The sequence below is a fragment of the Arabidopsis lyrata genome (assembly GCF_000004255.2).
Source record: "Arabidopsis lyrata subsp. lyrata unplaced genomic scaffold ARALYscaffold_2, whole genome shotgun sequence".
NCBI lineage: Eukaryota > Viridiplantae > Streptophyta > Magnoliopsida > Brassicales > Brassicaceae > Arabidopsis > Arabidopsis lyrata.
This window is the reverse complement of record NW_003302554.1, coordinates 4,105,244-4,127,996: the sequence shown is the minus strand read 5'-3', so window position 1 is coordinate 4,127,996 and position 22,753 is coordinate 4,105,244. Positions and strand designations below refer to the sequence as shown.

The 22,753-nt window shown below is 32.5% G+C and overlaps 3 protein-coding genes across 7 annotated transcripts; 2 read left to right on the top strand and 1 right to left on the bottom strand.

The window, feature by feature from the left end:
• Window positions 1-456: 456 nt before the first annotated feature.
• LOC9324278 (squalene epoxidase 1) lies at window positions 457-3,733 on the bottom strand. The gene is made up of 8 exons (XM_021035784.1): window positions 3,372-3,733; window positions 2,693-2,804; window positions 2,430-2,604; window positions 1,986-2,154; window positions 1,648-1,866; window positions 1,281-1,556; window positions 894-1,172; window positions 457-810 (listed from the first exon to the last, which is right to left on the bottom strand). Exons 1-8 carry the CDS (start codon window positions 3,612-3,614, stop codon window positions 688-690), a joined length of 1,596 nt encoding a protein of 531 aa, XP_020891443.1. The 5' UTR covers window positions 3,615-3,733; the 3' UTR covers window positions 457-687.
• Window positions 3,734-15,090: 11,357 nt separating this feature from the next.
• LOC9324276 (70 kDa peptidyl-prolyl isomerase) lies at window positions 15,091-19,141 on the top strand. Of its 4 annotated transcripts, none has more exons than XM_002888167.2 (13): window positions 15,091-15,384; window positions 15,461-15,553; window positions 15,631-15,888; window positions 15,984-16,064; window positions 16,155-16,235; window positions 16,314-16,508; window positions 17,026-17,115; window positions 17,219-17,394; window positions 17,722-17,844; window positions 18,034-18,177; window positions 18,414-18,541; window positions 18,626-18,722; window positions 18,810-19,141. In XM_002888167.2, the coding sequence occupies exons 1-13, from the start codon at window positions 15,177-15,179 to the stop codon at window positions 18,888-18,890; spliced, it is 1,755 nt and encodes a 584-aa protein (XP_002888213.1). In that variant the 5' UTR covers window positions 15,091-15,176; the 3' UTR covers window positions 18,891-19,141. The 4 variants fall into 4 exon arrangements, with proteins under 4 accessions (XP_002888213.1, XP_020891758.1, XP_020891759.1 ...); XM_021036099.1 differs by having other exon boundaries at window positions 15,092-15,342; XM_021036100.1 differs by lacking the exons at window positions 15,091-15,384; window positions 15,461-15,553 and having other exon boundaries at window positions 15,771-15,892.
• A 1,322-nt stretch (window positions 19,142-20,463) lies between these two features.
• LOC9324275 lies at window positions 20,464-21,787 on the top strand. Of its 2 annotated transcripts, XM_021035962.1 has the most exons (4): window positions 20,464-20,934; window positions 21,090-21,188; window positions 21,330-21,396; window positions 21,537-21,787. In XM_021035962.1, exons 1-4 carry the CDS (start codon window positions 20,581-20,583, stop codon window positions 21,566-21,568), a joined length of 552 nt encoding a protein of 183 aa, XP_020891621.1. In that variant the 5' UTR covers window positions 20,464-20,580; the 3' UTR covers window positions 21,569-21,787. The 2 variants fall into 2 exon arrangements, with proteins under 2 accessions (XP_020891621.1, XP_020891620.1); XM_021035961.1 differs by having other exon boundaries at window positions 20,544-20,934; window positions 21,330-21,787.
• Window positions 21,788-22,753: the final 966 nt, after the last annotated feature.

Here is a 22,753-nt window from a genome sequence, read left to right as displayed (position 1 = left end):
AGGAATTTAATTTTGTAAGGTTGAGAAAAGCCAAAGTTTTTATTACTATAGTTTGAATATTTTCTTAGTGTTGTAACCTTAAAATAGTTTAGTAAACATTAATTCTTACTATAGCATTAGAAATGAATTTGTGTTAAATGGACTAAGTTCGAATAGCTTAACGGATAAAGTATCCAAGTAAAGTCTAGAGGTCGCTGGTTCGGGTGGCACTTAGGGAAGAACCATATTATTTAGGCCTAAAACCTTCTAGTTGTTTTAAAAAAATGGACCAAGTTCGGTGATTACTTTAAAAGGCTGAGCAAGATGGATTTACCGGTTTCCGATCAATCAAATTAAGGAAGTAGTCGTTTGTGGCTCGAAATTAGTTTAAGGAAATGTCGAGATCCAAGTAAAGAAAGAACTGACTCTTGTAAAACTGGTCGAAAAAACGGATGAAAGCTCATATAAGCGTTAGACTTTACCGCGGAAAACAAATTTTATAACGCAGAGACTTCAATATGTTAAAGAATGGTATAGCGTTAGCGACTAAGATAACCATCATAACCTATAAAAAAACAGAGATAATCCATCACAGTTTTGTCACTTTTATACGTTTAAAGAACACTTACACAACAAAAACCCACCAGATGCAATCCACAATTTTCATTTTCTTTTGGATGGCATTTCTTCTGACAGAATCAATCGGAACTATGAACATTTGGTTTCTCCTTTAACTGGAGGAGCTCTGTAGTATGCAGGTACAGTTGCTGGGAAAAACATCTGCCTAACTCCTTCCGCTTTTATTATTGGAAATATTATCCCCGATGCTCCCTGCGATTTTCGATTTAAGCATTAAGATCGTACCGATACAACTAAAAATAGACTGATGAAACTGAATAATGTATGATTCATACCGATATCAATTTGGCTCCAAGCCAGATTCGTTTTGGGGAAGGGAATGGGATTAACAACCGTATGACTCCATAAATCGCAACCGCAAAGAAATGGCACACAAGTGTTAGCGGTCGAGGGTTCAAACCCGAAAGCAAAGATACTGGTCCACTTGTGCACATACCCCCGAGGCCCAGATAATCGAAGCACGCTTCCCTCATCTCATTTCTTGCTTCATTTTTTGATGAACAGAACACTTGGTAAAGAGCATTCGCAAGGGTGTTGATTGTTGCTGCCACTGGCTGCAAGTGAAATGATTTTCAAACTATGGTTCGCACATTGACAACAGAAAAAACACTTTAACTATCTTAGTTCTTTTGGAGACAAATTAATCTACAAGCAATGTTTACCTTTCGCAGAGTGTAAAACGATTCGAGGTATTTGCAGAGACTAGCGCCGTCACTAAGGTCACGCAGCGGTCTAAGAAGATTACGCAGGACAACAATGTCAGCTAATGCAACCGTCATTCCTCCACCCGTCAAAGGATGACGCATGTTAAATGCATCTCCCATTAACAGAGCCCCTGGAGTAGGATAAGGAGAAGCTGGCATGCTTCTGTTAGGCATGGACTTAATATTTCCTTTATCAATCGCAGCAATGAAAGAGTCATAGACCTCATGAGGCATCTAGACAATAAGAGAAACACACAAGTTTATCAACAAAGAAAAAGAAAAATGCCACAAAGAGATGTGCACAGTGTGAAAAAAGCGACCATACCTGAGGAGCCACAACAGTCTTCAAATAGTTTTTCATTTCACCATTTGCAATGGACGGCACTTTCTGGCCGGGAACATCAACTAGGCACCGGACCTCTGTGCTACTAATTGGATACATCAAAATTGGTGATGGATCTGCTAAGACGACATGTCCATGGTTTGCATATGGGAGATTGCAGTTCTCTAGGACCAAACCGACAAAACAAGAAGGCACCTCGACCTGTGTGAAGATAGTAAAGATATATCCTAATTACTCGTGAAGCTAATGCAGTTTTTTTTGCTTTTGTACAATCAGCTTTGATATGAGAAAACAGAGATCAATATTAAACAGCATGTTACCTGAGGATTGCACAAAGAGCGGCGCAGGTTTGAGAAACAACCGTCACAAACTATAGTCAAAGCTGCAAATGCTGTTTGTTCCTCCCCTGCTTTATTCTTATATCTCACACCTTTGATAGTCCCATTCTCCTCTAGAAGAGAAACAACTGTTCCTTGCTCTAGCTGAACACTGTCGAGTATAGATATCAGTAGAAACAGCCATTAGCAGTAACACAAAATTACCTCATATCAAAAACACATCGGTGATTCAACCAACTAAGAACAATTTAAGAAAATTATAGACAAATGATTCACATAATGTTTTCTGCATCTTCATTTACTTTTAGCAGAAACTAATACTATTACTGGAACCGAGCTCAACACTATGGAATTTTCTAGGTAGAGCAAGCAAAAGGATAAAAGGGCCATAACATCCAGAGGCATTTACAAAGGAGAAAAACATACTTGGGAAGTGAAGCAGCTTTCTCCCGCATTCTCTGTATAAAACGTCCATTGTGAAAGCTCCTTCCCGATACATCTTCATGAAACTTCTCCAAAGGATAAGCTAAGCGAATGCGTTTCCCATCCTTAAACAGTGCATAACCATACACACGCTGAGCATCTATTTCCTCCACACAATCTGTATATAACACTCTTGATGTCATTACTAGTAAACAACTCACAGTAAAGGTGAAAAAGAATTTCCCTACGGATTCTCAACCAAATACCTTCAATTCCCAACTCCAGTAACTTTAGGTAACCCCCAGGTTGTAACAACTCTCCAACAATACGATCAGGCTCCGATAAATCTCTTTCAATCACGTGAACTCGGCGTTTATCCTACAACATAATAACACAATATATTAATCCCTAGACACAAAACCATAGACTGCATATAAAAACAATAAATTAATTTTCCAAACGAACAACCATAACAGCATTTAAACCAATTTTGCAAAGTAGTTGGCTGCGAAATTCCGCAATTAGATAACTTACGTTAGCCCTTAAAAGTCAAAGAAGAACAATAAATTTTAACATTTCCCCAAATCAAATAGTGTTCGTTGACCATACTAAATCTCAAGAACTCGTGCATTGTGTGAAACAAGTTGTTTTCAGAAAACAAGGACTCATGCATTGTGTCATCTCTCCAGAAGAGTAAATCTCAAACAGTGTTCGTTGACCATACTAGTAAATCACAAGAACTCGTGCATTGTGTGAAACAACTTGTTTTCAGAATCATCAATTCCACGAAACCAAAACTGGATTCAATACACAATCGGAGAACCGAAAAAATCGCTTAACAATGATTCATCACTCATTCTCTAAAATTTCAAATCCAGAATCAAATCACAAAACCTATCACCACCTAATTCGTATCCATAAGCAATCAAATCAAATAAAACTGACCTTGCCAAGAGTATAAGCAAGAGCAGAACCAGCAACACCAGCTCCAACAACAATGACATCGGCGACAGTATCTCCGGTGATATTAACAGATCCGACGTCGGAAGTGACGGTAGAAACAGTCCGATCGTGACGGATACTGTTCCGCTTCGGTTTGAAGAAGAATCCATAGAAAGCGACGATGGAGATGAGGAGAGAAGAGATCAAAAGAGGTAAGATCCAATTCCATAATTGTGACTCCATCATCGTTCTGATTTTACAGAGAATTTTTGCTTTCTGCGGAAACAACGAGAAAGGAGAAGTAATAAGTGTATATAAATTCTGTTTGTTTTATTTTTCTATTTTTATTTGATTTTTTAACTTTTAGGAAATTTCCAAGTTGATTTAAGCTGGCAATTTGTCATTGACATCCTAAAATATTCGTGTTGGTAAATCTCAGTGTAACGACAAAAAAAATCAAATATCGCGAGGTGAGTAGAAAAATATTTGACGACCGATTTATTTAAATACATACCCCCTCTATTCCTAGATATTTGATGTTCTAAAGTTTTAGTTTATTCCACAAAATTTGATTTTTTAGATTTTTATTTTATTTTTTATTGATTAAAATTAATATATCGTAAACTTCAAGATGTAATGATTAACTGTTTTCTAATACGTTATTAAAAAAAAATATTTAGTATATAAAAGTAATCTATATCTATATCTATATATAACAATATTTGAGAAGTGTTTTTGCTGACGTGTCGGACTCTCGGCTTAGTATCTTGCCCATGTTATGTCTTTAAGACGTCAATACTATCCTGCACCCTATAATTCTAACCAATGAAAAGAACAAATATTTATTACCTTGGATATAGAGTTGACGAAGAAACCTTGGATAAAAACTCGACGAAGAAACTTGTAAGTGTTAATGTATGATGAAGCTTCCATGAACGTGAATTCGTGATCATAATGAAGAAACGTGTGAATGGAGACGGTTGATGGTTTTTTTTTTTTTTTTTTTTTTTTTTTTTTTTTTTTTTTTACCTTTTGTGTAAACAGATCTGTTTCATAATTTATCGGAAAAAGAATTATACCAAAAAAAAAAAATCGGAAAAGGAAAATATTTATTATAATATTGATATATTTAAGATGATAATGTCAAATATCCGAAAATTATTAATCGGAGCATTAATATAAACATAAAAGAATACTATTCTAACCTTACTCAAATTAATAAGATTTAGATATCCGAAATTAATCGTAAACGGCTATTAATTGTTAAACTAATTAAAATAAAGATCAAACGTACAGGAATAGATGAAATTTTTGGTATGATCGTCGTGTTCGTCGTCGTTTCAATCTAAATATTTGGAAAAAAAAACGAACAAAAAAAATAATATGTAGATCAATGAAAGAGAACCCACCAATTTAGAAACGGTTATCACGCCATCGTATTGTTCGTCGGATGATTATAAGTCTCTAATCCGTAGATTGACTTGAACCCTGACAAAAACATATATTCATAGCATAAAATCGTAAATAGAAGGTAGAAGACCACCTATTAATCGGTTGTAACCTTGTGCAAACTCGATTTAATTTTGACGAATGAAATGTTGGTGTGGTGTCAAAACTTTCTTGGGGAGACTCGAAGATGAGAGAGCTGAAGTCAGAGATAGGCAGAGAGGTTTACATGTGAATTAAGGTATGGAGTGCTAACGTGAACATGAACGTGAACGGCGGTGATTTTTGCACATAATAGCAATTAGATCGAGTTTTGGAAAAAAATATGGATCAGCGTGACATGATGCATATGGAAACCATGCATGTCTATCTATTGTAAATCAAAAATTATATTATTGTTCCGCCTTATTTTTGAAACAGAAAGGAATTTTCCCTTAAATTTTAATATATTTTATAAGATAGTATCAGATATAGTAGTAAATCTAAAATAGTTGTTATTATTCCATATTTTTACGGAAAAAAGTAAATATTATTTTAAATAAACATGGATAACAATGAATAAATAGCAGTTTTACAAATATTTATTATTATGATAGTGATTTGCTTATTAAAATATGTAAATTTTCTTTTCTTTTTTTGTATTTATCGTCAAAAAATTTAGAAACCCTAAATCATGCACCGCCTCCTATTCAATATAAATACCTTGCTCATGGTATTCAATTTCAGATCATAACTAACCCTTGTTTTTTTTGTTCTTTTTTTTCAAACTTTTTTTTGCTTCTACCTAATTTTAATTTTTCTTTTTATTGTAGGGTGGATGTATGGAGGGGACGATGTGAACTGGTGTATGGAAAATTTGGACCTAATTCAATGAATAAACAGGTGATCTTATAGTTTATATGTACAAATTTGATTTTTTTTTTTTTTGTATTTATGATTTCACTATTTTCACCACTAATCAATTTTTATAATCAAAAAGTTTGGTTTCAACTTTTGAGAAGGTAATCATCGATGGTTTGGTATGTTTCTTTTTGTTGTAAAAAGATGAGGTACCTCCCGATTTTGTTGAGGTACATGTTCTTATTATTTTCAAATATGTCTTTTTTCAGAAGAAACACTCAACTTTTGATAACACAGTTGCCACAAAGTCAGAAAGATGACTTATTTCAGGGATGAATCTTCAGAGGAGGCTAATTTTTGTCGTTAATACAATTTAAGTATTCCTCTCTTTAGATTAGGGATAACAAACTTGGCTGTTAAATTCAGGAATTACTCTTCGTTGCCAATCTCTCTCCCCAAACTAAAATATTACATATATGGAAGTAGTAACTTAAAGTTTTTGGTATCAAGGTCATTCTAAGGCACTGAGATTCGGACTTTGGTATGTATAGGATTCGTTTTCCATGCACTAAGATTTAATTATTGTTTAATTTATTGGTTTTTAGGTTTCTTTCCATGCTCTGATGCGTTTTCGGGTGTGCCAATGGAAGCTTGCATCACTCTTTACTCCAAGCGTAAGTATGCTCTGCATTAGCTTCTTCTGTTCCATTGGTTATTATGGGTTTTGACTTTTGAGAAATATACAACAATTTAAAACCAGGTTTTGTTGTTGATTGGTTCGGTTTGTATACCATATTTTGCTAAATACATATGACCATAAATAAGACCAAAGGAGCTGGGTTAGCTCCTTTGCCAGCTAGGTTGACTTCGTCTCCTCCCCGTCTTGCGGATTTCCGTTATTCAACGGGTATATTTGAGAAGTATACGGTACTAAAACCACAACCATTGATCTTAGCTTGATCGGTTCTTCCCTAGGATTTATACATAAAAGTAAATTGTTTTGTTTAATAATTTTCCATTGCATGAACTTTCGAGACAACAAGTGGACATGAGTGTAATGTCATCAAAAGTCAAATCAAACACTGTGAGGAACATAATAGACAACGTTGGCTTCTTTTGCAGCTGCTCAACGTTGTCTCTCCCGATGGTCCCAACACTCTCTTCTTCTTTTTTTGTCAACATTCAAACGTTGTTTAAAATAAATAAAAATGTTTAACCTTAATCATCTTTCTAGATCTTTAAATGCCTAAAACTTCAACTTAATCAGTCAGCAATCCGTCACGTTAATGATTTTGAAAGGAAGACTTTTGTTTTGTTTCGGTTAGTTTTGTTTGTTTAGTATTTTAATCACAAGATAACTCTAATTTCCCATTAGAGTTGTGTTAATTGTGTTGATTATGATTTGGCGTTCCAATTCTGATATTATTTTTATGTTGTAAATCTTAAACTGTTACGTTATTGTTCTATCTTCCTATGTGAGAAAAAAGTAAAATGTTTTAAAATTTTGACATGGATAATAATATAATTGTAAATCTATAATAATTATATTATCATTTTATTTATATTTTTCAAAAAGAAATATATTTATCTTAATAGATTTAATATGATAATGTCAAATATAGTTATAAATCTAAAAGAGTTATGTTATTATTCCATCCTTTTATGAGAAAAAAGCAGATATTCTCTTAAACTTTTAAATTAACGTGGATAATAATAAATAAATGATAATTTTACTAATATGATAATGATTCGGTTTTAATCTTACCAAAAAACAAATAATGATTCTGTTTTAAAAATATATAAATTTTCTTTGTTTAGTTGTAGATATTGTCATATAAAAAATTCTTAGATCCTCCACTGCCTTAATTTTATGTAAATACCTTGCTTGATATTTAATTTTGATTTGATATCATAACTAATCCTTGCTTTTTTTTTCGGCACTAACCATTGAATTTTTTATACTGCCATTTAATTCTTGCATAAAAAATAATAATTAATAGTAGTGTTTATTATGAATGCAGGTTTGTTTTCCATAAAAACTAGATTGGATTTATGGAAGCACGTCATTGTTTCCAGTGCGAGGAAACAAATGTCGTATCACTGCTGTTGTGGCTCTTTAGTACTTTCGTTTCTGTTTATGGCTTTGCTTCGGTTGTATGGTTAGTCATCAATCATTGATCTTCTCATTGTTTGAATATTGTTGCATAGGAAAAATCTTCCTTTTTTATGAATCTTTCAAAAGTTGGGTCCATGCTATTCTCAGTGATTGACTACGTTTATTGAATATTTGTGTGCTTCCTCTGCTGATATTCTAATTCATGCTTTATTCGTCGTCTTTGATACACTCTGATTAACCATTGTGGACCTCTAGAGTCTAATTTGCAATATTAATGCAAGTCTCTTTAACTTACGGATTATGAAGAGCATCCTAAGATCGTTTAATTTGATTCAGGCTTTATGTGGCTAATGTTTGGTCTTGGATGTGAATTAGTCTATCATGTTTCTTGGAAGGTAAGAAGCAATCTTGATGTTTACCAAAATCCAATGTGCTCTTTTGTAGCTCAGTTTTGAAATATGTACTAATTATTGTAGAGGGAACCCGAAACAAAGAGACCATATGTATGATTTTATATGCGAAGAGAAGCTCCGAATTTGAAATCGTCTCCACTCCGGTGATATGTGGCCATGGTGTGAAGGAGTCTGGAGCCATGGTTATTTCAGATTCGGACATAACCGTAATTGTTAAACTAATAAAAATAAGATCAAACGTACCGGATTGATGAGAATTTTTGGTGTTCTTCGTCATGTTCTTCGTCGTATGGATCTAACAAAAAAAAAAAAAAATATATACCCCATAATTTTTTTTTGTTTGTTAATAGAGAGAACCCACCAATTTTGTAGCGTTGATTGTGACATCGAATTGTTTGTCGGATGAATATAAGTCTCTAATCCGGAGACTGAAGTTGAACCCTAACAAAAACATATATTCATAGCATAAAATTCATAAATAAAAGGTAGAGCATCACATAGCTTTTTCTTCAAAGCCAACACATCTCTCTTTGTAGCCGAATTACTCTCCAGTTTGGTATATACTCAAATTTTCCAATGACTTCCTTCTCGAACCTGGAGCGTTTTTGCTTTGCCGGATATTTTTAGGATATGGCTCTTATGTATCTCTTGTGAGTCACTTGATATGTTGTTTAGGTAAAACTTTTGGTTTGAAAGAGAATGATCTACGACAAGCATAATCGGTTATTTGTTATATATGTGGCCATGTTCATATTGCTTTCTCCACAAGCAATTTTCCAGTTTTGTAGCATTCGATATTTAAATTTAAAAGCTTCAATACGTTGTATACATGTGTATGTATGTACATATATGAATTATTCTCAGTTGCACATAGTGGTTTCTAAGGGATAGATACTTGCTCTCTGTAACCCTCTCATTTTTAGTACCTATCTTCAGTGTTTACTTTGCTAAGAGCTTCTTGATAGGCATACATCTTTGCAATCTCAGATCAATATACTACAAATACATATACGATACAGTTAAGAAAATGATATTTCTCTTACAACTTTTTATATGGGTTTTATAAACAAGAGATCAACTGAAGGGTTAGGCAGCGACCAATGGCGAAGGTAAAGACAAAGATACTACAATAGGGACGATAAATATGACACGATATATACAAAGGAGATGCCTGTTTCTATACCATTGAAATTTTACGTACATAACTACTTCAAAGAGCAAGATGACTTACTTGATAGGTAAGAGATATGGTAAGAGATTATATTTTTCAATTATTTGTTTCCAACTACGAAAAACTCCAGTGACATACAATCTAAAAGCATGAATATGTCATAAAATCAAGAATACAACAAAAACCAGGAAGATGGGCCCAAATTAAAGTCCGAAACTGGACGTGGGGAACCCACGGACAGTGGCGGTCGGAGCGTTACAAATATGAAAGAAACGAGGAAGCGTGAATATGTCATAAAACCAAGAGTACTACAAAACCAAGAAGATGTGCTCAAAGAACGAAACTGGACGTGGGAACCCACAGACAGTGGCGGTCGTGGCATTACAAATATGAAAGAAACGAGTAAGCATGAATATGTCATAAAATCAAGAGTACGACAAAACAAAAAAGATGGGCCTAAAGACCGAAACTGGACGTGGGGAGCCCACGGACAGTGGCGGTTGGGGCGTTGCTAATATGAAAGAAACGAGTAAGCATGAATATGTCATAAAATCAAGAGTACGACAAAACAAAGAAAATGGGCCTAAAGACCGAGACTGGACGTGGGAACCCATGGACAGTGGCGGTCGGGGCGTTGCTAATATATTGTTGGTTTAAATATATAGATTTTTTATATTTAATTCTATTATATATATCAAGATATAAACACTAATAATTGTTTGTGATTCAAAAACACTATTAATTGTTGATTACTAATAATATATATCAAAAGTTATAGCGTTTTACCATAATTCTATATTAATGTCGTTATAAAAATTAGACTCTTGACAAAATTAATTCAATAAATATCTCTAACTTGATAACTCTAAATATTAATTATTAATTCTGGTCTTAATCAACATACAACCCCGCGCTGGGCGCGGGAACCTCCTCTAGTTGACAAATAATTAAACAATGATTGCTTCTATGTGAAAACTCTATAATCTAGTAAGACGAGGGAGTATTGGATTTGATAAAACGGGCACCAATGAAACATAAGCTATTGGGCCTTCTCACATGAATAGAGGAAAGCCCAAAAGAGATGTCTTGGTTCGGAAATGTGGCGTTCAATCAAGTAGTTACAACGATGTCGTTTTAAAATTAACAAGTGTAACGTTGGGACTTGGGACCACTGTTCAAGAAAGCGGATTTGGCGGCTGCTTAAGCGTCGCCTAGGCATTAAGCGTTCATAAACCTATTGAATTTTACTAAAAAAGGTGTTATTAGGCAGAGGGTTAGATTTAGCTGATTATGCAGGTCACGAAATGGATTAGGTAGACAACCAACATGGGTTGGGCTAGTGGTACTTGAGGGGGTAATCCTAATATGTTGCCCGTAGTTTGATTTCCGTTGGCCACCGAAGTTTTCACCTGGCCCCCTCGGGCCTCCAGGAAATACACTGAGCGTTGGGCTCGGACGGCCCGACAGAGAACCGACCTCAAGCCTTGGTGCTAGTCGGGCTTCGGTCCGGATACCTGGATTATCAAAAAAAAAAAAAATGGATTAGGCAGTCATTAGACAAGTTTGGATGGAATACACAGATTTAAATTCGCATAATATATTGTTACTAGATAAATTACCCACACTATGTGCGAGATGAAATGACAATTAAAGAAGTGCATTGTAGTTTTAGTTACAAAAATTATTGTATTATTTTCCGGAATCCAAAATCTGTTAGTGTATTATGAAACATGTTAAAAAAATAACGTTTTATATTCCAATCATCGATTTTTCGTATCGGAATTCGTTTTACCCGTAAAATAATTAAAGACGACAATTTCTTTTCTAACGTAACTTAAATAACAAACACATACATCTTTGTAAAAGAGTTGATGAAGATTTAAAAAATTTAGATTGCTCGAAAACTAAGAAGATGTGCGATTGGTAAATTTGTGAGGATGAAGATGATATCAGGAAATATATTTATAGAGAAATACTTTTGTAGGGTTCCGTTTAATTTTTGAAATTTGGATTGCCTTCAAAATTTGAAAAATTAATTTATTGCTGATTTTATGATAGATTTAGTATTGAGAATTAATTTTATAAATGTAGTTTGGATTTATGAACCTAGGAAATTTGTACTCACAAAAGTTATAAAAAAATATTCTAATATATTAATTTACATGAATTATAACGCTTACATGTTTGAGTTGTTAAATATATCTATATATATATATATATATATATGTTAGTCTGGATTTAAAAATAATTAGAATATCATGGCATATTTGTAACTAATCTAGTAATATATAGACCATTAGTTTGCTCGATTTATGAAATAAAAAATGTCTGTTTGATTTTAAATTTAAGCTTGGATGTAGCATGTCTTACATTTTAATATTAGATAATACAGATTTGTTATTTGTTATGCATATATAGAAAAAATGTAACATTTGTTATGTGTTGTTATGTGTTTTCTAATATAGAAATAATTAAGTTTGTCTCGTATAGATTATGTGTTTTTTTTTAATTTTTAATTAGAAATTCGTTTTTAATTAGTGGGATATATGGATGTATGAGACTAATGGCAAATTCTGTAAATAGTCTAATAAATCTTAGGTAATTATCTAAATAGAAGCCAAATCATTGTGAGAACGACACATCAGTGTGACAATCTTGTTAATAACACATGATGGTAAGATTTTTTTAAAAAAATATTTCTCTGTTAATATATAGGGGATAATAAATGAACAGTACATACTTTCAATATTGAAATGAGTAAAAAATGTATATTTTCTGAATATCCAAAAAATCGTGTATTTTGTGAAATCGAAAATTATTTGGTATACTTTTTTGTAGAATTTTTATAAAAAAAATATTTTCAAAATGATAAACAACAGCAAAAAAAAATGCCAACGGATAGTTGACTAGTTTTTTTTTTTGGTGAGTACGGATTAGTTGACTAGTTGTGATTGAAATGATTTTCCCCTCTTTGTCCCAAAATAAAACTGAAATTTACCTAGTTTAACCCAAATCTTAAGAAAAATAACTAGATTAACACCCAAATATTGTGGTTTACTAGAATATTGTGGTTTACTAGTTGTGATTGAAATGATTTTCCCCTCTTTGTCCTAAAATAAAACTGAAATTTACCTAGTTTAACCCAAATCTTAAGAAAAATAACTAGATTAACACCCAAATATTGTGGTTTACTAGAATAACACAATTTTTGTGTTAAAAGACCAAATACCCATTTTATTTTCAATTCTATTAAAATAAACTAATTAACATATAATAATTAAACTAAATAAAAAACTAGAAAAAAATACAAAACGAAAAAAATATATAAAACGAAAAAAATACAATAAGAAAAAAAATTGAAAAAAACGAAAAAAAAAAATATAAAACAAAAAAAATACAAAAATAAAATTAATTAAAAAATCATATATAACGAAAAAAATAGAAAAAAAAAATAAAAAATTGAAAAAATAAAATGAAATAAAAAATACAAACGAAAAAAAAATAGAAATTAAAAAAATAAATATATATCTAAAACGAAAAAAAAAAACTAATCATATATTAATGAGGAGAAAGCCACACATGAGCCATTTAATGTAAATAAATCTATCGCGGTAAGAATATGTGTGACATTACCTTATTATGCAGATTAAAATTTTATTTTCATCGATAAAACTGTCATCATATGACAGATTTTTTTATATCCTATCTGAAATTTGTCGTAATATAAAAAAAATCTGTCATAACATAAAACATTTTGGTTGCGAGTATATGTCATTCTAGCAATTTTTATTTTTAAATAACAAATCTGCTATCACACTCCAGATTTTTGTTAAAACAAAAAAAAAACTGGTCATAACATAAAATAAATCTGCTATCACTAAAAAGTCAAACTAGTAATTATTTTTTCATTAACAAATCTGCTACATTATGGCAGATTTTTATCAAAAAATATAAGTCTGACGCCACTGAAATAATAAATCTGCCACATATTTGAATAAATCTGTCAAAATTACAAAAGTCTGTGGTGTCATCATAAAATAAGTCTGTCGTAGAAGAAAAAATCTGTTACAAATTAAATATCTGTCGTAACCTATTTCAAGTAAATCTGTGGATGACAAAAAATCTGTCGCAAAAAATCTGTCGTAGACAAATAAGTCTGTCAGGGAAATTAAATCTGTCACAACTTATCAAGCAGACTTTTCAAATAATTTTTTTTTCTTAATATTTTTTGCCCACGTTTTTATTATTTATTTAAGAGTAATTTTGACTTTTTTTTTATTCCTAACAAAGAGAGAAAGGGTATTCTGGTCACGAAAATAACCCATTTAACCCCTAAATTTTTTCAGACATCTCTATACTATTAAAAGAGAAGTACAAATATACTTGGGTCGGGTTTTAAAAAAAAATTAAGAGTAAATAACCCGGAATTTAGCTAATCGGATCTTCCTCATTAAAAAGGAAACATCGTTTGCCAATAATTACGAAATAAAACACGAAAACCTAATAGTCATCATTTCGAGAAATTAGTTTACTCAAAACACGGCTTACGTGGCAAACAAGTTAAATGACGCCCTATGGATATTCTTCGAGATCAAATTTTATTCTTTATTTTATTTCCATCAACAACATACCAAACGTAATTGCGGGAATAATATTATGCAAAACATATCTTTAAGATCTTGTTTAGCTTTTATACGTCCAAAAATTCCTCAAATCTCGCCCACAATATATTAATTACTTTATTTTGAATTCGAATCAGAGAAATACTTATTACGATAATTACTGCTATTGCTAAGATCATATATTATGTTGAGATTTAAATTCCTCTTTGAAGACTTCTCAAATAAAAAACATTCGGAAATCACGGTGACTAATATACTTTCCCATAACAAATTCGGAAAACCCTACTTTTCTTAATCTATGCGTAATCAATATAAATATAGGATCAAACCATCTCTTCCTCAAAAATCAACCACATTTAACGAAAACTTATCAAAGTTTCAATTTATATATATTCTGAATGGTATCAGACCTTTCAAAACGACCTGGCGAATTCAAGTCAAAATCGTTCATTGTTGGACCCAGTATACAAGTTACACTGGCGAGACACTTGAGATGATTTTGGCAGATCTAGACTAATTGTTCTGTTGTTTTCATTGCGTAAATCGGAGCTGCAATCTATCAATTGATGGGTCTGTAGGATATTTAGATTTCATTGCAGAAGAAGATTGAAGATTTCGTCTTCTCCATTTACGCTTTTTTTTTTTCTATTGTTTGTACACGTTACACGTATTAGACTCTTTGAACAGACACATTTCATACTGCAGTCCTAATCATTTGATAATATCTAAGCCCAATTCCATAAATATTATGTCAAACATTGGGTTTCATATTGGGCCTTAATCTTACCAATATCTAACACAAATGCTCATGTCTATATGTCTATGTAATTTTTATTAGTCTACACTTTACATTCACGTTCCAATAAAGACAATAAACCACAAACAATGTTAAAAAATCAAATCAAAAACAAACGTAACGAAAAATCTTCCTACGCGGTTCCACCGCGGGCTCTAACCTAGTTCTAGTAATTAAAGTCATAATTTGGGTTAATCTAGTAACTCTCCCAAAATAAAAAGATGATTTTTCACTGAAAAAAATATCGAAAAATAAAATAAATTTTGAAACGAAACGACGTAGTTTTCGAATTGAGTATTTTCCTTTCTTGATTTTGGTTTCCGTCTCGAATGTTCGTTTTTGCTCACACTTGACTCTGTAACTCCTCCACCGACCTTTCAAGAAATCAATTCTCAAAATCCGCCATGGATTCATCAGCCATAGCTCTAGGAGCACCTCAAATCACCTCCTCGGACGACGAAGAACTGGATGAAGAAGAAGGCGAAGTCATCGAATCAGCTCCTCCTCTCCAAATCGGAGAAGAAAGAGTTCTCGGTTCTCTTCACATCAAGAAGAAGATGCTTGAACTCGGTACTGGCTACGAAACTCCCGAACACGATGCCGAAGTCACAGGTTCTCTTTCTACAACTCTCTCTTAAATCGCATTCACGTTTAACGATGATTTGATTTTGATGGAAACGATTCACAGTTCATTACGTTGGTACTTTACTTGATGGAACAATCTTCTATTCAACAAGAGATAAGAGTGAACCTGTAACTCTAACGTTAAAGGTTGATGAAGGTTAGATTTGGTTCCTTTTTCATTTTTGGTGTTCTTATTATTCTTAGATTGACTGATCCAATTCAATAATTTTGTAGTTAGGGCTCCTCGAGGCTTAGGACATTGTATTATGACAATGAAGAAAGGAGAAATTGCATTGTTCACTTTACCTGTTGATCAAGGTTATGGAGCTGAGGGATACGATAATGTGCCTCCCAATTCTGTTATTCAGTTTGAAATCGAACTTTTCTCGTGGATTGATGTTGTCGATGTTCGTAGAGATGGAGGTATTATCAAGAAAATTATAGAGAAAGGCGATAAGAATGGGAAGCCTAGTGATTTGGATGAAGTTCTTGGTTAGTATGTATCTCATAGGATATTTGTATCTATGCGTATGAGACATCTTGAACTGTTGATAATAATGACTGATACATTGTTTTCATTGTTGCAGTGAAGTACCAAGTTGAGCTTCTTGATAGTACTATTGTTGCTAAATCACCGGATCAAGGCATTCAGTTTTGTGTGAATGATGGTATTTGGCTTTACAGTCCCTATAGAGTTAATAAGTAGTCTTTTTTCTTTTTGTCATGTCATTTCTAAGTAGGTATGCATTGCTTTTTAGGTCATCTCTGCCCAGCATTGCCACTGGCAATTGTAAGTATGCATCCTGGAGAAAAGGTCAAATTGATTGTCCAGCCTCAATGTATGTGGTGATGTTACTTCTGAAGTTTTAGGTTTTGGTTATTGTGAAATCCTTTGCTTGAATCTGATAAATGTGCAGATGGTTTTGGAGAAGAAGGAAGAAGTTCAAGTGGGATTATCAATGCTGTTCCACCAAATTCTGTACTAAATATTGATGTATTGCTGGTGTCCTATAAACCTGTTATTGATGTCGTGGGTGATTCAAAGGTTTTCAAGAAAATTCTGAGAGATGGCGAAGGCTCAAGTGTTGCAGATGATGGTGCCACTGTTACTGGTACGTGTGTTACACAGATAAAATCACAACTCTGAGGGACATTAAGCAAGTATGCATTGGACGGTTCAGTTGTCTTGAAGATTGTTTTGATATCATGAAATGTAGAGGGGCTAATTCTGGTGTTAGCATTCAAGTCTGGATAGGATAAGAGTTGGCTCAATAGTTTTTCTATCTGTTTCCCTCAACTATAACTTTGAAAAATTCTCGCTTACCTTTGATGAGGAAAATGAAAGGATGCTTATTCAGTAGATCCATAACATATTAACTCATACTTTTGACTATATCAGAATAGAGTTTGCATCTTGCTCCTAGCTACTCTTGTGAATTTTCCTTTGAAAGTGTAATTTTTGTCTAGTAAAATGCAAAGCTATGGAAATAGTTTTTTTTTTTTTTAATTTGATTATTTCTCTAAATTGGGAAAATTGGTTTTACAATAGACATAATGGGTTAACGATTGGGGATCGTTCTCCCTTGTTATCATCCTAGTTGGCATGACGTAGTGGTTAGTTTCGTGCAGTCAGTTATGTTGCAAAGCTAGAGGATGGAACTATATTCGAAAGGAAAGAAGTTGGGGAGGAAGAGCCACTTGTTTTTGTAACAGATGAAGGTAAGTTAATGTATTCTAATAATTATTTAGGCCCTGATATCTGAATTTACTCTCAGCACAAAAACTTAAATTTCTTTCTTGGTTTCTGTTTTACTCTATATAGAGCAAGTCATCACTGGCTTAGACAAAGCTGCTGCAACAATGAAGAAAGGGGAAAAGGCGGTATTGAAAATAAGTCCTGAGTATGGTTTTGGAAATGTGGAAGTCCAACGTGACCTTGCTAAAGTCCCACAATGTTCAACTCTCATCTATGAAGTTGAAATGTTAGACTTTGTCAAGGTAATAGCTACTTCTGGGACTTGGAAGTACTGGGTATTGAGCTCTGAGTTTGTCATTCTATCAACTCTCTATTATGTCCATAGCAAAACTTTTCCTGTATTTGGTTGATAGCTTAGGAAAATGTGAAATGTACTCCCTCGTCAAAACAGACCTTTACGCTGAATCTAAAAGTCACATTTCTGGAGATGGAGTTCTTCATTTTGTTGGAATTACATTTTGCATAACTTATGTTTCATATTGGCAATATATCTCTGAAATTACTCGTGGAAAATGTTTATTTAAAATCTTGTAGACCACTAAATTTTTCTGTTGTTTCGTTGAGAACAGGAGAAAACACCAAGGGAGATGAACAATGAAGAGAAGATAGAGGCTGCTAATAGAAAGAAAGAAGAAGGCAATCTGCTATACAAAAATCAAAAGTACCAGCGAGCAGCAAAGAAATATAATAAGGTGATTCACCAGAATTATTGAGACTAACACAAGATACCTACGTATGTAGAGTTCTACCACGTTTTCTCCTTATTAAATCTGGAAACTAACCAAGTTTAATACTAAAGGAGACATATTGAACAAACACTTGACATATACCATTGGAATCCCCGACATGTATACTTGGAACATGATAATATATGTTTACAGGCTGCAGATTTTATTGAGACTGGCAAATTTGAAGGTGATGAAGAAAAGCAACTCAAGGCTTTGAGAGTATCTTGCTTCTTGAATGCTGCAGCCTGTAGTCTAAAACTGAAGAATTTTCGGGAAACTATCATTCTATGTTCGGAGGTAAACAAGTTAAAGAAAAAAAAGAAGTAGATTCATCTCTAATGAGACTTGGTGGTGGCTTTCTTTTTTCTGTCTTAGTTATGCAATATTTTACTTTTGAGTAGTTTTAACGTCCAGTAGATGTTCTGTGTGCCATTCTGTAGAATGAGTAGCAAGTTACTTCTATGACATGTACATGATCTTGGAAATATTTCTATCAGATATATTGTGAACTTCTCATATTTTTTTTGTCACAGGTATTAGATATTGAGTTCCAAAATGTGAAAGCTTTGTATAGGCGAGCACAATCCCATATTGAGGTGGGAGATTTGATTTCAGCAGAAATGGATATAAAAAAGGCTCTGGAGGCTGATCCTGAGAATCGGTAAAAGAAGAAACTGCGTATGTTGTTTATTGCATCCTCGTTTCTCCTGGGCATATTATATGCCCTGACACTTTATGTTTCCAGGGAAGTGAAGTCCCTTTACAAAACGCTGAAATTCGCTAAAGCTGAGAGCGACAGAAGAGACGCTAAGCTCTATGCAAACATGTTTGCACTATCTAAAGTAAGTCCTCACTTTACATGATCGTTTGCCGTGACTCGACCGTAATGCCAAACGTTGTGACGATATCTTAATATATACTTGTGGCAGAAATTAAAAGTTGTGGCAGAAGAAGAGAAAATGGCAACAAATATAGAGACTACAGAGCATTCTAATGAACAGTCCAGCTGACTACTTATGCCACAGACAGACCGGTTAGGCGCCCGCAAAGGTAGCACAATGTCAAAAGAAATTATGGAAACGGTAAAAGGAACGGAATTTAGATTTGCTCAAATAGTGAAAATAGTTAATTTGATTCAGACATGTCTTTTGTGTACTACATGTAATTGGTCTAGAATGTACATTATGAACATGGAACCATGAAACTATGACTTCAAGTCTTCTGGCTTTAATATCATAGGCTTAAATATTGTTTAACCTAATGGCCTTTTTATTATTGTTGATCTTGGGATGCATGTGTAGTAGCTATAAAGTATATGTTTTAATTACGACATCACAGCGATGCTAGTACAAATCACTAAACTACAAATCTTTGTATTCTTTTTAACCGGGCTTACCGGCTTAAAACACTAGTACAAACCAACATGTCACAAGCTCGGGTCACAAAGCGATTCAATAACGAGTTGGATTTAGTTAAACTAGTCATGATGTTCCAAGCAAGTTTAACAAGTAGTTTAATCTAGTATCAATTCGAATCAAACGAATTGTTGTACTATGAAAAAAACTAATATTATAATATATGGATAGGCACCTATAATGGATGGTGCAGGGTAATAGGTGTAAAGTGAAAGAGAGTATGAGATGGGATATAAATGAATAGTACGTAACATCTATTGCCACTACCACTAAACCTATTGGCCCAATGTTCATAATCAGTAAGCCAACTGTCAATTATCTACTGCATGCAAGCTAAGAGTGTCCAAAAGGAGTTTTACGCTATATGACAAAAACATTTCTTTATATTATATTATTTCTCTGTCTTTTTGAGTTTTGGATTCGATCTCATGTTTCGACTTGAAACGACAAAAGCAAAATAATTTTGTTTGTTCTCATACTACATGTCAAAAAAGATCACATCATTTCAACCTCTAATGTTATGGGATTAGTTTTCTATTGGTGGAAGTACAAACAAGAGAGAAATGTCAAAAAGATCACATCATTTCAAGTTCTAATGATATGAATTAGTTTTCTATTGGTGGAATAACAAACAAAATAAAGAAATGTATATGTTCAAAAAAAAATGTCAAAAAGATCACACCATTTCAAACATCTAATGATATGGATTAGTTTTCTATTGGTGGAAGCACAAACTAGAGAGAAATGTCAAAAAGATCACATCATTTCAAGTTCTTATGATAAGGATTAGTTTCCTATTGGTCGAAGAACAAACCAAAGAAATAATGATCTTCAGCTATAAACATACTTTAGACAAAAATAAACGAGATGATGAGTTGTCGCCTTCATTTCGAAAAATTCGGTTAGAATTCTCACATAGAAAATTGAGTTTTGTTTAGCATAGTATATAATGAATACAAACTTATACACAATTGTTAATTAGTTTTAAATTAGAAACTCAAAATTTTTAAAATGTTTTGTAGTGATTTTGAACTAAATGGTGACATAAAAAATATCCAACTTTTTTTTGTCGACAATCATACATTTATATTTAAAGTTTAAAATATAAATAGAACATTCAAGAAATATGGTTATATATATTTTTTCCAAACCAATATTATTGGCTGCATTGAAAGAGTTTCTTCTTCTTAAAGGCTTTGAAGCCTAGAGAGAAAGAAAACAAATAACAGAAAAAAAAAAAAAAAAAAAAGAGTAGTGTTTTCATTTTGGGAGGAATAAAAAAAGAATGGATTTCTCGGATTTAAATGATAGCGATGCGGGAGATTCAGGTTGGACAATGTACTTAGACCATTCTTCTTCTGTTTCACTTCATCATTTTGATTATCACAATGGAGACACAAAACAAGAACATGATGATGATTCTTCGATGGTGTCGGATGCATCTTCCGGGCCTCCATATTATTGCGAAGAGACCGTCCCTGAAGATCTTCTCCAACAAAACACGCAATATTGGTGCAAGAGCAAGAGCAAGATCAAGAACAAGAACAAGAACAAGAACAAGAACAAGAAGAAGGTTCATGAAGAACAAGGATATAGTGAGAGATTTAATTCTTCCCTTGATGACACAGCTAGTTCATTGGTATTGTTTCTACAAACTTGTCTTTAGTTTTTTTCCTTAACTCCCAAACCACATTTTTGTGATATGCTAAGTTTATACATATTTCATATAACTATATTCATTTGGTGCTACGGTTATATCATTTTAATCTCAATTTTTGGAAATATATTCAATAGCCAGTTGTAGAAGAAGTTTCAGCGCATAAGCAACATCGAGATCAATATCAACAGTTTGATGATTTCTCTCAAAACTACTCTACAAGAAGAATATTCAAGGTTTTTACATATTATTTTCTTGCTTCATTGTCACAAATAAAAACTTTTTTCAATGACCATAAACTTTACTTCTTCTTACCACTTTGGCTTCTCTAAATATTTTGTATGAGGAGTAGTTTTAAGTTTCTTTTTCTGTTGCAGGGAAAATTTAACTCTGGTTTTCTACAACAAGCATTCCCGGTTGATAAATTAGGATTGGATAATCAAGGTTATGATACGTCTATTTTTTTTCTCTCTAGCCATAATACATAAACAGAAATGCATAAAATCTCATTCATGGGTCGGTGTCGGTTTACTTAATATTTGTATAATCATAGATATATAGCTTGACAATATGTGTATTTGCAGGTGGTAGTAATCAGAGGAAGAGGAGAGGATAAAGAATGAAATTTGATATATATAATTTAGTTTCATCTCTCAAAAGTTGGAAGTTAGGGGGGGAAAAAAGCAGAAGGAACACCTTCTCTTCCTTTAATGTGTTTTGCTATCATATGTACATTGTCTTTAAGAAAACCATGTGGTTTTTCTTTTTTCAATTAATATGATAAATCCTATTAAATAAACACTAGAATTTGATATGAAATTTCAACGTACATATATATGGGTGAAACATTATTGTAACGTTAATTAGCACACATAATGTAAAAGTTTCTAATTCGACTCTAATGCATTAAAACTAAAACCAAAATAGAAATATGATTCTTACAAAAATAGTTAGAAGGTCTATAGAATATTCTTCTGTTTGAGCTTCGTTTCTTATTATGGGTTTTGACGGTACACCGTAGTTACTCCCCAAGCTATTTTCTTTTGCATACTATCAAGACTTATCAAAATGTTCGAAACAAAATATCTTCCAATGCAACAATTCTTCTTATAAGATCTTAACTTTCTATTGTTTTTATTTTGGAGTTTAAAAAGCCATCGATACAAAAAAGAATGGGAAAAAGAAACTGATTAAGCAAAGTGAATTTGGGTCAATTTTGTGCACCTAGCAAACTTGTAATCTATATCTATAATGAGAGAGTTTTCTCTCCTCTTATAGTGTCCACATCAGCATCCATGTCATCATACTTTTTTTCATGTAGATTCTACATATCTTATTTATCACAACAAAACATTGAAAATAAAATTAATTCAAACACTCTCTATTATTATGTTTCATTAAAGAAAAACAATAAATATATATTTAAAAAATGTAAAAGTAAATATATAACAAAAAAAATTGAATAGAGATTGGATATAAATAAAATTAGATAATTATATCTAATATATTTAAATGGTTAGAGATAGGAAAAAGAAACTTATCATATATTTTTATGGTACAACAATTATTTTTACTAATTACAAATATTTAGTAGGCTAAAGAAAATAAGAGTTAAAAAATATCAAAATTAAAGGATTTTACTTACAACAAAAATAATTTATTTCTGAAAAATACACTTCTGAAATTTTAGAATATATTTATTAATGTTAAAGTATCAATTCATGATACTGATTAAAAATAAGAGGGATTGAATACATATTATTGTTACTTCTAATTATAATATAATATTAATAGTTCAATT